The 12,106-nt window shown below is 49.8% G+C and overlaps 5 protein-coding genes across 5 annotated transcripts; 4 read left to right on the top strand and 1 right to left on the bottom strand.

The window, feature by feature from the left end:
* Window positions 1–827: 827 nt before the first annotated feature.
* Window positions 828–1,706, top strand: J4E82_011600 (uncharacterized protein; the record flags this gene model as incomplete). Its single annotated transcript, XM_051737800.1, has 3 exons — window positions 828–953; window positions 1,017–1,052; window positions 1,455–1,706. 3 exons carry the CDS (start codon window positions 828–830, stop codon window positions 1,704–1,706), a joined length of 414 nt encoding a protein of 137 aa, XP_051582445.1.
* A 1,664-nt stretch (window positions 1,707–3,370) lies between these two features.
* HEM12 (Uroporphyrinogen decarboxylase in heme biosynthesis) lies at window positions 3,371–4,614 on the bottom strand (the record flags this gene model as incomplete). The annotated part of the gene is made up of 4 exons (XM_051737799.1): window positions 3,371–3,835; window positions 3,882–4,417; window positions 4,464–4,505; window positions 4,560–4,614. The coding sequence occupies 4 exons, from the start codon at window positions 4,612–4,614 to the stop codon at window positions 3,371–3,373; spliced, it is 1,098 nt and encodes a 365-aa protein (XP_051582444.1).
* A 488-nt stretch (window positions 4,615–5,102) lies between these two features.
* On the top strand, window positions 5,103–7,981 carry J4E82_011598 (uncharacterized protein; the record flags this gene model as incomplete). The annotated part of the gene is made up of 4 exons (XM_051737798.1): window positions 5,103–5,156; window positions 5,205–5,303; window positions 5,350–6,187; window positions 6,237–7,981. The coding sequence occupies 4 exons, from the start codon at window positions 5,103–5,105 to the stop codon at window positions 7,979–7,981; spliced, it is 2,736 nt and encodes a 911-aa protein (XP_051582443.1).
* A 647-nt stretch (window positions 7,982–8,628) lies between these two features.
* J4E82_011597 (uncharacterized protein) lies at window positions 8,629–10,144 on the top strand (the record flags this gene model as incomplete). The annotated part of the gene is made up of 4 exons (XM_051737797.1): window positions 8,629–8,859; window positions 8,934–9,045; window positions 9,108–9,594; window positions 9,667–10,144. 4 exons carry the CDS (start codon window positions 8,629–8,631, stop codon window positions 10,142–10,144), a joined length of 1,308 nt encoding a protein of 435 aa, XP_051582442.1.
* Window positions 10,145–10,537: 393 nt separating this feature from the next.
* Window positions 10,538–11,848, top strand: J4E82_011596 (uncharacterized protein; the record flags this gene model as incomplete). Its single annotated transcript, XM_051737796.1, has 2 exons — window positions 10,538–10,606; window positions 10,664–11,848. 2 exons carry the CDS (start codon window positions 10,538–10,540, stop codon window positions 11,846–11,848), a joined length of 1,254 nt encoding a protein of 417 aa, XP_051582441.1.
* Window positions 11,849–12,106: the final 258 nt, after the last annotated feature.

The following is a 12,106-nucleotide window of genomic DNA, read 5'->3' as shown; positions in this document are numbered from 1 at the left end:
TTTGGTTACAACGATAACTCTTTTCCACCTGATCATTCCATACGATACCTCACGGACTACCGCTTTAGTCTACCTCGCCTTAGTACGGACCGAGCCTAGAGAAGTATAGCCTAACCCCGTGTAACAGCAGACATATAAAAGGAGCAAAGTTTGTGCTAATAGAAGAGACTATTACCGCAGAAGAATGCGTATACAAGGTTAGCAAAGCACTAATATTAGAACATAGGATACTTAAGGAGTTTATTACTAATTGTAATAAACTATTTACGTCTAAATACTAGGACACATTTTTAGCAAAATTAGGTGTAAAGAAGAAGCTATTAACTAGCTTTTACTCTAAAACAGATAGCTAGACAGAAAGAACAAACTAGACACTAGAGCAGTATCTAAGGATGTACGCTAACAAACTGCAAGACAACTAGGTTGAACTCTTGCTAACAGCACAACTAGCCTACAACAGTACTAAGTTAGCAACAATAAAGTACTTACTACACTACGCAAACTACAGATATAAGCTAACTACTTACTAGAATCTAAAGGATATTAAAAGTATCGCAGTAGGAGCAGACGACAAAGCCCGCTTAATGCGAAAGCTACACAAAGAATTAAGCAAGAACATCGCTTACAGGAACCTTACATTAGCTAAAGCAGTAAATAAGCAAAGAATTAAGGGACTAACTTTTAAGAAGAGGGATAAAGTTTTCCTGTTACAACAGAACTTAAAAACTAAACAACTAAGTAAGAAACTAGATAACCTCTAAGTAGGACCGTTTAAGATTCTAGAGGAAATAGACATAGTAAACTATAAACTCTAACTGCTACTAGGCATGCGCGTCTACCCTGTCTTTTACAAGAAACTCCTAGAACCAGCACCTCTAGATGCCGAGCTAGCAACGGACATAGAGCTCGAAGACGACGAATACGAGGTCAAAGAAATTAGGGACCTGCAGAAAGTTAGTTGTTAGTAGAAATACTTAGTTAAGTAGCAAGGATAGCCTAAAAGCTAGAACACTTAGGAACTAAAAGAAAATTTAACAAACTGCAAGTTACAGGTACTTAAGTACCACTAGAAACACCTAGGGAAGCGAGGACTAGGTCCTTAAGGGAAAGGAAGTAATTAAAAGAAGGGTCGAAAGAAGCGTCAGCCTGTAACCAGCCTAAGTCAGTCAATAATCTGGGTAGCGATGGTTCGGTTGCCAGGAAGTCTGTACCCGGGGCAGAGTTCCTCTCAGCTTGCTCTTTCGCACGATCCTAAAGATTTAAAATGGCGAGATCTTGATTAGCAAATGACTGCTCTTGCGCCTCAGCCTCTAGGAGCTTGAGTTCGCTCTAAGCTAGCTAAGCTTTTAAACGCGCAACTTTAAGACGCTTCTCCTGTTTCTCCCGCTAAACCTTCTCCCACTCTTCCTCAGAAACAAACAGGCTACACTCAGCCTTCACTAAAATACAACCAGCACAGCGACCTGTCGCGGTATCTACAAAACAGCGAAGGTTCTTCTCTTCGCAGCGCTTACAACGGAAAGCTATCTCTAGACCCTGCTCTTTTACACGGTCAGCACGAGCGCGACGCTCAAGAGTCGAACTCTAGGGGCGAGAACGGCGGGAAGACGGAACCTTGGGCATGGTCAGGAGAAGTGAGGAAAGGAAAGAAGAGAGGCTACGACACCACAGGAACACCTAAACCTCCACCGCCGCCGCTGGACTAGGCGCGGGAAAACAATAATCTAGGGTATCAGGACGATACGCCTAAGAGGGGGGGTAATGTTACAAGGTAACAAGGAATTGCTTCTTTATGCGGGTCGCATAAAGGAAGACTATTAGGAAGCCACGACAAAGGCTTGATGATCAAAGGCGGGGCCTAGATCACGTAACTAACATCCCGCCAAGGCTAACCATCCGGGATGGCAGAACTACTTGGGATGGCGGAGCTATCACAAACATCCTATGCACTTGGGATGGACGGGATAGCAGGAACAGATTGCAATAGGTATAAAGGATAGACGGATTTTATTATTACACTCGTTGTGGTCAACTTAAATAGTTCATCTCTTACACAGATTGTTAACTAGTTATTCTATTATAGAATTAGTATTGTTTATCCTTTAGTTACAACGATAACTCTTTTCCACCTGATTATTCTATACGATACCTCACGGACTACCGCTTTAGTCTACCTCGCCTTAGTACGGACCGAGCCTAGAGAAGTATAGCCTAACCCCGTGTAACATTATACTGTCTTATTAGTATAATATAGTTAATGCTATACTTTTTAGTAATTTATTAGTATAAGAATTATTCTTCTAGATTATATAATTTAATTTCTATAATCGCTTCTTAAATTAGATTTATAGTAGTTAAGTTATAACGCGTTAAAGTTAGGGTGTTAATTTTAGTGGGGTGTTTAACTGGCGACCGTGTTCATCTGGCGCACGGTTACTGTAATGTGCAGCTGCAATGCGAGACTGCTGGCACCTGCAACGTGTAACCGGCGCCAAAACTCCCTCGTACTCGGGAATTTCTGATGGATACTTGACATCTTGCTCTTAGAACGACTATCGCTCAGGCTGCCCTAGAACCTTCATCCATTCAACCGCAGTCTTTGTATCAGAGCCCCATTGCACGTTCCGCAAAGCTGCAATCTGCTCCTTTTTACGCCCATAGAGAAACGCTTGGAGGTCCGAGATGAAAGTCCAGAACACGAATGTGTTGAGCGCATATGGAAGAAGAGCGGCTTCCGCGTGTATCTGACGACAAACGCGGAGGAGAGCGAGTCCATCTTGAATGGGGTGTCTACCACGACCCAATCCTGCCTTTGTGAACACAACCGTGTTCACGTCGATGATAAGAGTGTAGATCATGTTCCGGATTTCGGGAGGAAGTCGAAGCAGAGGTGAGGATGTGGCGTTGCGCTGGGCGATCTCGATTATCCGCTGGTCACTGATTATACAATTAGTATAAGTTGTTCGGCTAAACCGCACAGGTCATCTGACCTGGCAGCGAGTGGAGACCCCGGTCCTGTTGTTCGGACCTCGACCCTGCAGTCCTCGGCCCCGTTGGCACTTCGTGGTTTAGACATGTTCGATGTTTCGTAAGATGTAAAGTATAGAAAACAGTTGATGTGAGCTGTAAGTAAGAGGTTGTTGGGGAAGGCCTGGGAAGTAGGGTTTATATATACTAGGTTAGTAACTTAGCGTGCGACAAGTGAAGGCAACCGAGAGATGAGAGAGAGAATACAAGAGTGTCATGTGAGAGATCTGAGTGGCTCAATACCGGGTATCAGTGGCAGTTGGCCAGGTGAAAGTAAGATTGGAGCGCTCCAAGATACATAGCATGTTGGGTCTTCGACAAGTATTCATTCTTCAATTTACCATTAAGCCTTGGTTAATCTGTGAATCTCCTCAAAGTAAAACTTGAGGTCGTCTGGCTTGACGAAAGGAGTGATGCCATGACCAAGGTTCGCAATCCATCCCTGCTTGCCACCACCGAATCCAGCGACCATCTCCTCCACGACCTTTGTGATGGATTCCCTGCTGCCGTACAAAACACCCGGGTCCGCATTACCCTGCAGAACCTTGCCCTTTGCTTGCGCAACCTTGTATGCCTCCGCGGGCGCATGTAGCCAGTCGAGACCAATGGTGTTGTATTTGCTGTTGCAAAGATCCTCCAGCGCATACCACGCTCCCTTCGCAAAGACGGTCATGGGAACAGGCTCAAGGCCCTTTGATTGCAGACGCGCGGGCAGATTGTCGGCGATGTAGTTCAGGTAGGGAAGCGCAAAGGTCTTGAAGCATGACGGCGACAGCTCACCCGCCCAGGAATCGAAGACTTGGATCATCTACACGGGTTAGTGCAAGACTTCGGCCCTGCTTCGGACAACATACCTGTGCTCCGGCCTGGACTTGGAGAGCCAGGTACTCGACGCAAAGTTCAGCAATCTTCTGCAGCAGCGCTTTGCTCTCCTCGGGGTACTTGTAGATCCATGTCTTGGTCTGAATGAACATCTTGCTGCCACCTCCCTCGACCATGTAGCACAGCAGCGTCCACGGCGCACCACAGAAGCCAATCAGCGGCACCCTGCCTGCCAGTTTCTGTCTGGTCATGGTGATCGCCTTGTAGACATAGTCGAGCGACTCTGCTACATCCACCTTCCTCTCGAGAACCTCCTTGTACTGCTTGTCCTCTGGCGTTTGCAGCGGGTCGGGGAAGTGCGGGCCCTTTTTGTCCACCATTATGACTTCCATGCCCATTGCCTGCGGGATTACGAGGATGTCGGAGAAGATGATGGCGGCGTCGATGAGGCCGGCGTAGCGCTCAATGGGCTGGAGAGTGAGGGTCGAGGCAATCTCGGGGCTGCGACAGCACTCGAAGAAGTCATTCTTGCCCTTTGCTTCGTGGTACTCGGGGAGGTAGCGGCCGGCTGCACGTCGTCAGCATGCGATAGACATGTTATGGAGCATGCCTACCTTGTCGCATCACCCATATCGGCGGGCGCTCGACTTTTTCGCCTGCAGAGGGTCAATCCAGACTGTTTGTAGGCCAAGCAGAGAAGGGGTCTTGACCTCTCGCTGTGCGCAGAATGAGGTCATTCTTCATGGGCTCGAATTGGGGAGCCATTTCTGCTGTGGATGAAAGTTGGATGCATGTCATCGGCGTCGTAACTTTGTAGTTCCGAATACCCCGCGCGTGCAGCTTCGACGCTAACTGCATCGAGACGCGTTCCTGCATCCCCTACCATCGCGCTTGACCCACATCCCTCTAACGCCAATTTTACCCCGAGGATGCTTCTTAGACATGTCCGGTATTCGACATGTCATGACTTGGCGTGCCGGTGCAACCCACGTCACTTCACCCGCAGAGCCTACAATACATCGTCACCGGCGAGCCTCTCGTCCCTAAGCTCGACGCGACCCATCGCGAAACCACGTGCCACACATGACATCGGTCGAACAAGTCTTGCACTATCGCAATGCCGCGGCGCGAAGCGAAAGTCTGCAGTGACTCTTGACCAGCTTCAACAAGGGCCTCTGGAAGCCGAGGCGCTGCCGCCGCAAGATGATGCAGAACCGGAATATCCGCCGCTGTTGCAACAAGTGCGCAACAACATGCTCAAGTTTCGTCACTGTGTGCTAGTCACACGCGTAGGCGGCTTTTACGAGGTGCGCAAGCAAGCTATTACCTCAAACTAGTGCTGAGGGATCGTATAGCTATACTTTGAGCATGCAGACGAATTTGCGCCGTTGTTGAACATCAAAAAGTCCAAGCGAAGAGTTTCCAAGGGAAGCAAGAAGCCTGCCATCTCCATGGTTCGTAGTGCATGTCAGAAATCACCTACAATGCTGATATCATCAGGCTGGTTTCCCTGCCTATCAGCTAGACAGATATCTGAAGATATTGGTTCAGGACCTCAACAAGCATGTCGCTATCAGCGACGAGTTCCTCAACGATGCACCAACCAAAGCAAAAGGCGAATCGCAGTATACACGTAGGGTGTCGCGCATCGTAACACCAGGCACTCTTATCGACGAGCATTTCATGGATCCATGGGAGAACAATTATCTCCTTAGCATCCATGTCAGCCCCGAGGTGATCACACAAGAGGAGGTCGTGAACCAGAGTCCTGGCAGATCCAGTGTGCCATCTGTCCTCAACCTCCCGCGCACGGAGGTCGGCCTGGCCTGGATCGATCTTTCAAGTGGCGACTTCCTCACGCAAAGTACAGACATCGCGTCGTTGCCGTCAGCAGTAGCCCGTATCAAGCCTCGAGAGATTGTGCTAGACAGTGTCTTCCAAGAGCAAAACCATTCGCGAATCGTTCCCATTCTGCAAGAAGACGGGCATATTATCACGTTCCAAGACCCCCTAGGGGTGCCACTTACCGTTAAGGATTGGAGATCTATGTTGGAAGATGTAGTGGACGACTATGACATAGGCGACTTCACTCCGAGCGAAGTCGCTGCGGGAGGGTCGCTATTGCATTACGTTAAGCACCAGCTGCTCGGTTCGCGCAGTCGACTTCGTGCGCCAGTACGGCATCAAGCCGAAGAGCATATGAGCATCGACAAGAACAGTCTAAGGGCGCTGGAGATCCGAGCTACCATCCGTGAAGGTACTTACGAGGGAAGCTTACTGCATGCGCTCAAGAAGACAATCACAAAGAGTGGCACAAGACTGCTTACGCAGCGTCTGTGTAAGTCAGTCTTCATGATCGACGATGTCGTATTACTAACATTCCCAAGCTGCACCATCAATGTCACTATCAACCATCAACGACAGACTAGATCTCGTTGAAGAGATGATACAGTACCCGCAGCTCCGCCAAGACATCAGATCGCTCTTAGAACAGACCTTTGACACTTTGCGCTTAGTGACAAGGTTCACTTACGGTCGTGGTGACGCTGACGATCTGATCGAGTTGTCAAAAACTATCCTTACCACCGCCTACATCGTGGACGTACTGCACGAGCATGTAAAATCCAGGATATCCATACCCGTCGATCCCACATCGGCGGCATCAGAGTATCGAAGAAGGGAGTGCATATCCATGCTAGAACGTCGATTTGATCTAGTACAACCACTCGAGCTCGCGAACCGCATACAGGATGCCATCGATGAAGAAGGTCTGTCTGAGTATCACAGTATGGAAAGTGAGGAAGCCGAGGGGATGTCAAATCTGGCTCAGGATGTGGTTGGCCGAGAAGCCGGAGAAGAAGATCTGAAGGAGTTGCCACAACGCATTCAGCCAAAGCTCAAGATGATCACTGGAAGCTTCAAGCCTGCAACCGATGGCAGAGAAGATGTCCACATAATGAAACGGAACGCCAGTCCAGCACTCGAGCGTCTCCACAAGAGCTTGGATAAAATGGCAAAGGAAAAGAGCAAACTAGAACAAGAAATGCGCCAGAGGATGGCAACAGACAGCCTCGTACTAAAATGGACACCGAACCTCGCGCACATCGCCCACGTTAAAGGCAAAGACACTGCCCGCACCACCGCTTTCTATCCCCGCAGCTTATCGTCCAGCAAATCCACACGCTCATTCCAAATCCCGGAATGGACAAACCTAGGCGCGCAAATGGATGAAACACGTTTTCGCATTCGAACGGAGGAACAGCGCGTCTTGTCTTCCCTGCGCGAAGGCGTCATCAAGAACCTCGTCAAACTCCGACGCAATGCCGCCATCCTCGACGACCTCGACGTAGCATGCGCTTTTGCCATACTCGCCGTGGAGAAGAACTTTGTTCGCCCAATCCTCAGCGCAGAACCCGCACACAACATCGTCGGTGGCCGCCACCCCGTCGTAGAAGCCAGCCTCTTATCCCAGGGCCGCAGTTTCGCACCAAACGACTGCGTCCTCCGTCCCCACTCACGTATTCACCTTATTACCGGGCCCAACATGGCTGGTAAATCGACGTATCTGCGTCAAAACGCCTTGATATCCATCTTGGCGCAAACCGGCTCTTTTGTACCAGCGACTTATGCGGAGATTGGCCTTGTAGATAAGATCTTTTCCCGTGTGGGTTCGGCTGACAACCTGTACCAAGACCAATCGACGTTTATGGTCGAGATGCTAGAAACCGCTCAGATACTCAAGGAAGCTACGCCTCGATCTTTCGTCATAATGGATGAAGTAGGTCGGGGTACTACACCGGAAGATGGCGTCGCGGTTGGCTTTGCTTGTCTCCACCATTTGTATAATGTGAATAGGAGTAGAGTATTGTTTGCGACGCATTTTCACGCACTGGCGGATATGACGGAGGGAAAAGGCTGGGAGGATCTGAGTTGTTGGTGTAATGATGTTGTTGAGGATGGGGATGGTAGTGGAAGGTGGGCTTATGTGCACAAACTCAGGAGGGGGGTTAACAGAGAGAGCCACGCGTTGAAGGTTGCCAGGGTCGCGGGGATGCCAGAAGGAGCGATTGAAGTAGCGAAGGGGGTTTTGGAGGGGCTGAAGGGTGGCAAGGCGAAGGTGCATGGGCAATGATAACGTCAGAATAGCCAGGTAAACACTGCGAACAGTTCATCCTTGACGCTCGCATGCTTCTCTGAACAGAAGTCTTGTATGCCAACTCGAATTCTCCTCCCAGCATCGTGTCCTGTCCTCCTTCCTCGGGTACCTCACACGAACTCTGCTTGGCACGCGTTAATAACGCCATCTGATGTAACGACACCATCTCGTGACAGCTTGCGACATGCATTTCAGCGCTAGATCGAGCTCTGACAGAGGGCTTGGGTCGTACAGATACTCTGCATACGGCGAAGATCATCGTGTATTGCAATCTATCGCTATTTGCGTCACGCGGGAAGAGGTGGGACGACGTGGCTGTGCAGGAACAAGATATCTGAAGCGCTGTGAGCATGCGAGGTGATGAAAAGGACACTGGCATTGACATGTGTTGTTGTTGTTGAAGGAATGTCGTGAGACTGGTGTTCAGATTACCTTTCTACCCCACCTTTACCCGCTCTATCTTGCCCATTAGGAAGGCGTGTGATCTTTTGTATTCTCCAACCTCGATACATCGTCTTATCTTTACTTTTCTTACTCCTTCAGACACCTAGTCCTGAAGGACATTGAACAAGTAAGCTTCACGAGTGTATCAAGAAAACTCTAATCTTGAGATTACGACAATCATGGGTGAAGCGCCAATTACCCCACCATCGTCATCGTCACAACGTGCCCCACCTCCGCTACCTAGAACCATAAGTCCAAGTATCACGCTCCAACCACCGCTTTCTAGACGCGGAAAAGGACCTGGACTGGTGCTTGTGTTGGATCACTATGCGGCGAGAGAAGCCAAGGACGGGTGTTTAGATCCACCGCCACTACAGAAATGGGCCGAGGAGGGGTTTGCAGTCGTGCAGGTATGTTTTGGGAGCGATTGCGACGGAAGCGGAGGGCCAAGTTGATCCAAGGTACTAACGCTGATTACCTGTAGCTGCTAGTCCCTGGCAAAGTTGAAGACGGTGGCGAATTTCCTCTCCAAAAAGCCCTAGAAGCGTTGAAGAACTGCAAAGGATGCGAATTCAGCAATGGTGTTGGACTGATATGTTAGTCAACTCCTTTCTAAGCAATGACGATCATTTGGCGACAAACTGACCATACCCTGCAGCATACCTATCAAGAACTCCATATTACGTTGAAGAAGCCGCCGGTAGCACTCCAGACATCAAAGCTCTTGTCTCCTACGGTGGCGGAAAGTTCACCACCATCGGCTCAACACCACTTCCACCCCAATTGATACACATAGCGGGGCTGCCAGATACTCGTCGTCGTGAATCGTGTTCACTGGTCCCAGGACCATCTTCAGAAGATACGACACCACTCCCGGAGAACGTCATCAAGTCTTACCGATACGAAGATGCAAAGAAAGAATCCGGATGGGTACTTCCAAGCGATGAGGACTACCACAAGCGAAGCGCAGGCATTGCGCACACGAGGAGTCTGACCTTTTTGAAGCCTTTGCTTGGTGGACCATTCTTCGACCTGGAGGCTGTGTGGGAAGAGCATACGAAATTCGAGTTTGGGGAGAGAGATGTTGCGAAAACAATGGCTACAATGGTGGACCAGCCGTATGTCAATCACATACCGACCATGACGTACGTATCCATCCAGCACCATTATTGAGCGTCAACACCGTGTCGGAATACGATATGCTAATAACTAGGCAGCGGAGGGGTGGGCCAAGAGCGACTCACAGCCTTTTACACTCACCACTTTGTTTTCAGCAACCCGCCCGATACCGCCCTCTCTCTCGTCTCACGCACCGTAGGCATCGACCGCGTGATTGACGAATTCATCTTCACCCTCACACACACTAGAGAAGTTCCTTGGCTTCTACCCGGTATCCCTCCTACCGGCAGGCCTCTCGCCATTCCCTTCACCAGCGTCGTTGCCATGCGCGGCGATCGACTGTGTCACGAGCATATCAGCTGGGATCATGCGACGGCGCTCAAACAGTTGGGGCTATTGCCGGAGTATGTCCCTTTTCCATTCGAGATTGAGGGAGAGGCCAGGCCGGAGGGGAAGAGGTACGAGGTCAAGTTGCCGGTTGTGGGTATGGAAGGGAGTAGGAAGTTGGTGGATGAGAGTTGTGAGGAGAGCAATGCTTTGATGGGTGGTAGATGGCGAGTGGTTGACGATGTTTGATGAGAAACTCTCAAGGGATAGGGATGGATAAAGGCATGTCTTGTGGCTCACAGGCTATGCGCACCATCTCCTAACGGTTGATATCGTTATCATCGGCCATGTCTCAGTCACGCTGGACATTCTGGAGGTGATCAGCGCACTACGCGAAGCTGCGCACAAAGCGATGGATCGCAAGTCGTGGTTTCTTCGGAGAAATGTAGAAGCAGTTGGCGTGGAGTGCGCAGATCAATGCTATTCTCGGTGCCGCAACTAGTACTAGCGTCCAGGCGGTGTTTGCAGGGGTGTGCGAACATCCTTCCAGAAAGGTTCCACCATCGTTCATCAGCCAGACATCCTTCCAGAAGTTCACCGAGGAGAGCTAACACTCACTTTTGTCGGCTACTAGCGTTAGCCATGCCACTTCGTAAACCCCATACTAAATCACGTAATGGTTGCTTGCCTTGCAAGAAAAGACATATCAAGGTTTGAGCAAGCTGTGCCCTTGCGCAACTACAGTGCTTACTGATCACGTCAACATAGTGCGGGGAAGAAACACCTACATGCCAGAATTGCATCTTTCGACGAGTAGATTGCGCGTATGGATCAAATGCTAAACCCAGTCGACATGATCTCTCCAGAGCTTCAAGTTCGGAAGCTACCGGATCCCCAACCCGCTTCCCGCTTGAAGAGCCACCATGGCCAGCAGGGAAGCTTCGCGCACATGATACAGCATTACAATCAACGATTGGTGTTTCGAGACGACAAGAGCTGCAGCTGATGGTCTACTACATAAACAGAACGAGTCGAACCCTAGCACATGACGCCGCAGAACTTGTCGCCTGGACGGAAGCCATCCCAGAAGAGGCTGTGCAGTACGATTTCCTAATGGATGGGCTCTTGGCAATGGCGTCGCTTCATTTCGCATTCTACAATCCGGACTCGCGTAGGCAATACACCGAATTCGCGATACGATATCAGAACGAGGGATTGCAAAAGTACAACGACACTCTGGGAGATATCAACGACACAAACTGTACTGCTCTCTTTGCTTTCTCCATTCTTATAAATGTCATGGCCATCGCTTTGCCAAATGCAGATCCGAGTTCTGCAAATTCAGCGCATACCGAGAGCCTGATGACCACGCTTGAACTAGGGCAGGGTATAGGAATCATACACTCCAAATCCGTTACCCTCCTGACCAATGGAAAACTGGGATCATTCTTCCGACCCTCACCAGGAGACTTGGACCCGGACGATGAGACAAAAGCCGCGTTGGAAAAGCTTCGTCAACATACAGATAGCCTTCTGCATTCCAATTCCATCGACGAAGAGCGCCATGCTGTCTATGCCTCAGGAATCCGGTGTCTTGGAGTCGTTTTCGGATACATGACGAGCTCGAATCATTTAGGGCGCGTCATTGGCTGGCCTGCGATGATTTGGCCAGAGGAACACAGAGAGGCGCTCATGAGGTTGATCCGAAACGGCGATATCATGGCTCTTACCATTTTCATGCATTACGGTGTGCTTTTACTCCATATCCGGCATCTTTGGTGGGGGGCGCGTACGGGAATTAGCCTCATCGAGGACCTGGCGATCTCGGTACATGCTGCAGGTCCTAGTTGGGGTGCGCTGACCGAGTGGCCAAGGGGAGTCGCTAGGCGAATTGAAGATGGTGGGCGAGGCGCTTTCCAGTTTGACGACTCGTTGCCGGGAAGACTCGCGTAACAAGTTTTCTTCGCCGCAGAATCGACTCTCCAATTACATCAAGGACTCTAACTCTCCATATGTACTTGGAATAATTTGGAAGCGATAGGTGACTATACTGGTTCAGATTTCACAGTGGGATGAAGAAGGAGGTTGTTACAAGGTAACAAGGAGTTGCTTCCTTTTGTTATGCAGGCCGCAGGAAGGAAGACCATCGGGATAGCCGCGATGGAAGGTCGCTGATCCAAGGCGGGGCCTGGGATCACGTGACGTGCCATC

The sequence above is a fragment of the Alternaria postmessia genome (genome assembly GCF_024291825.1).
Source record: "Alternaria postmessia strain BMP 2775 chromosome Unknown scaffold_243, whole genome shotgun sequence".
Lineage (NCBI taxonomy): Eukaryota > Fungi > Ascomycota > Dothideomycetes > Pleosporales > Pleosporaceae > Alternaria > Alternaria postmessia.
This window is presented reverse-complemented; position numbering and strand designations above follow the sequence as displayed.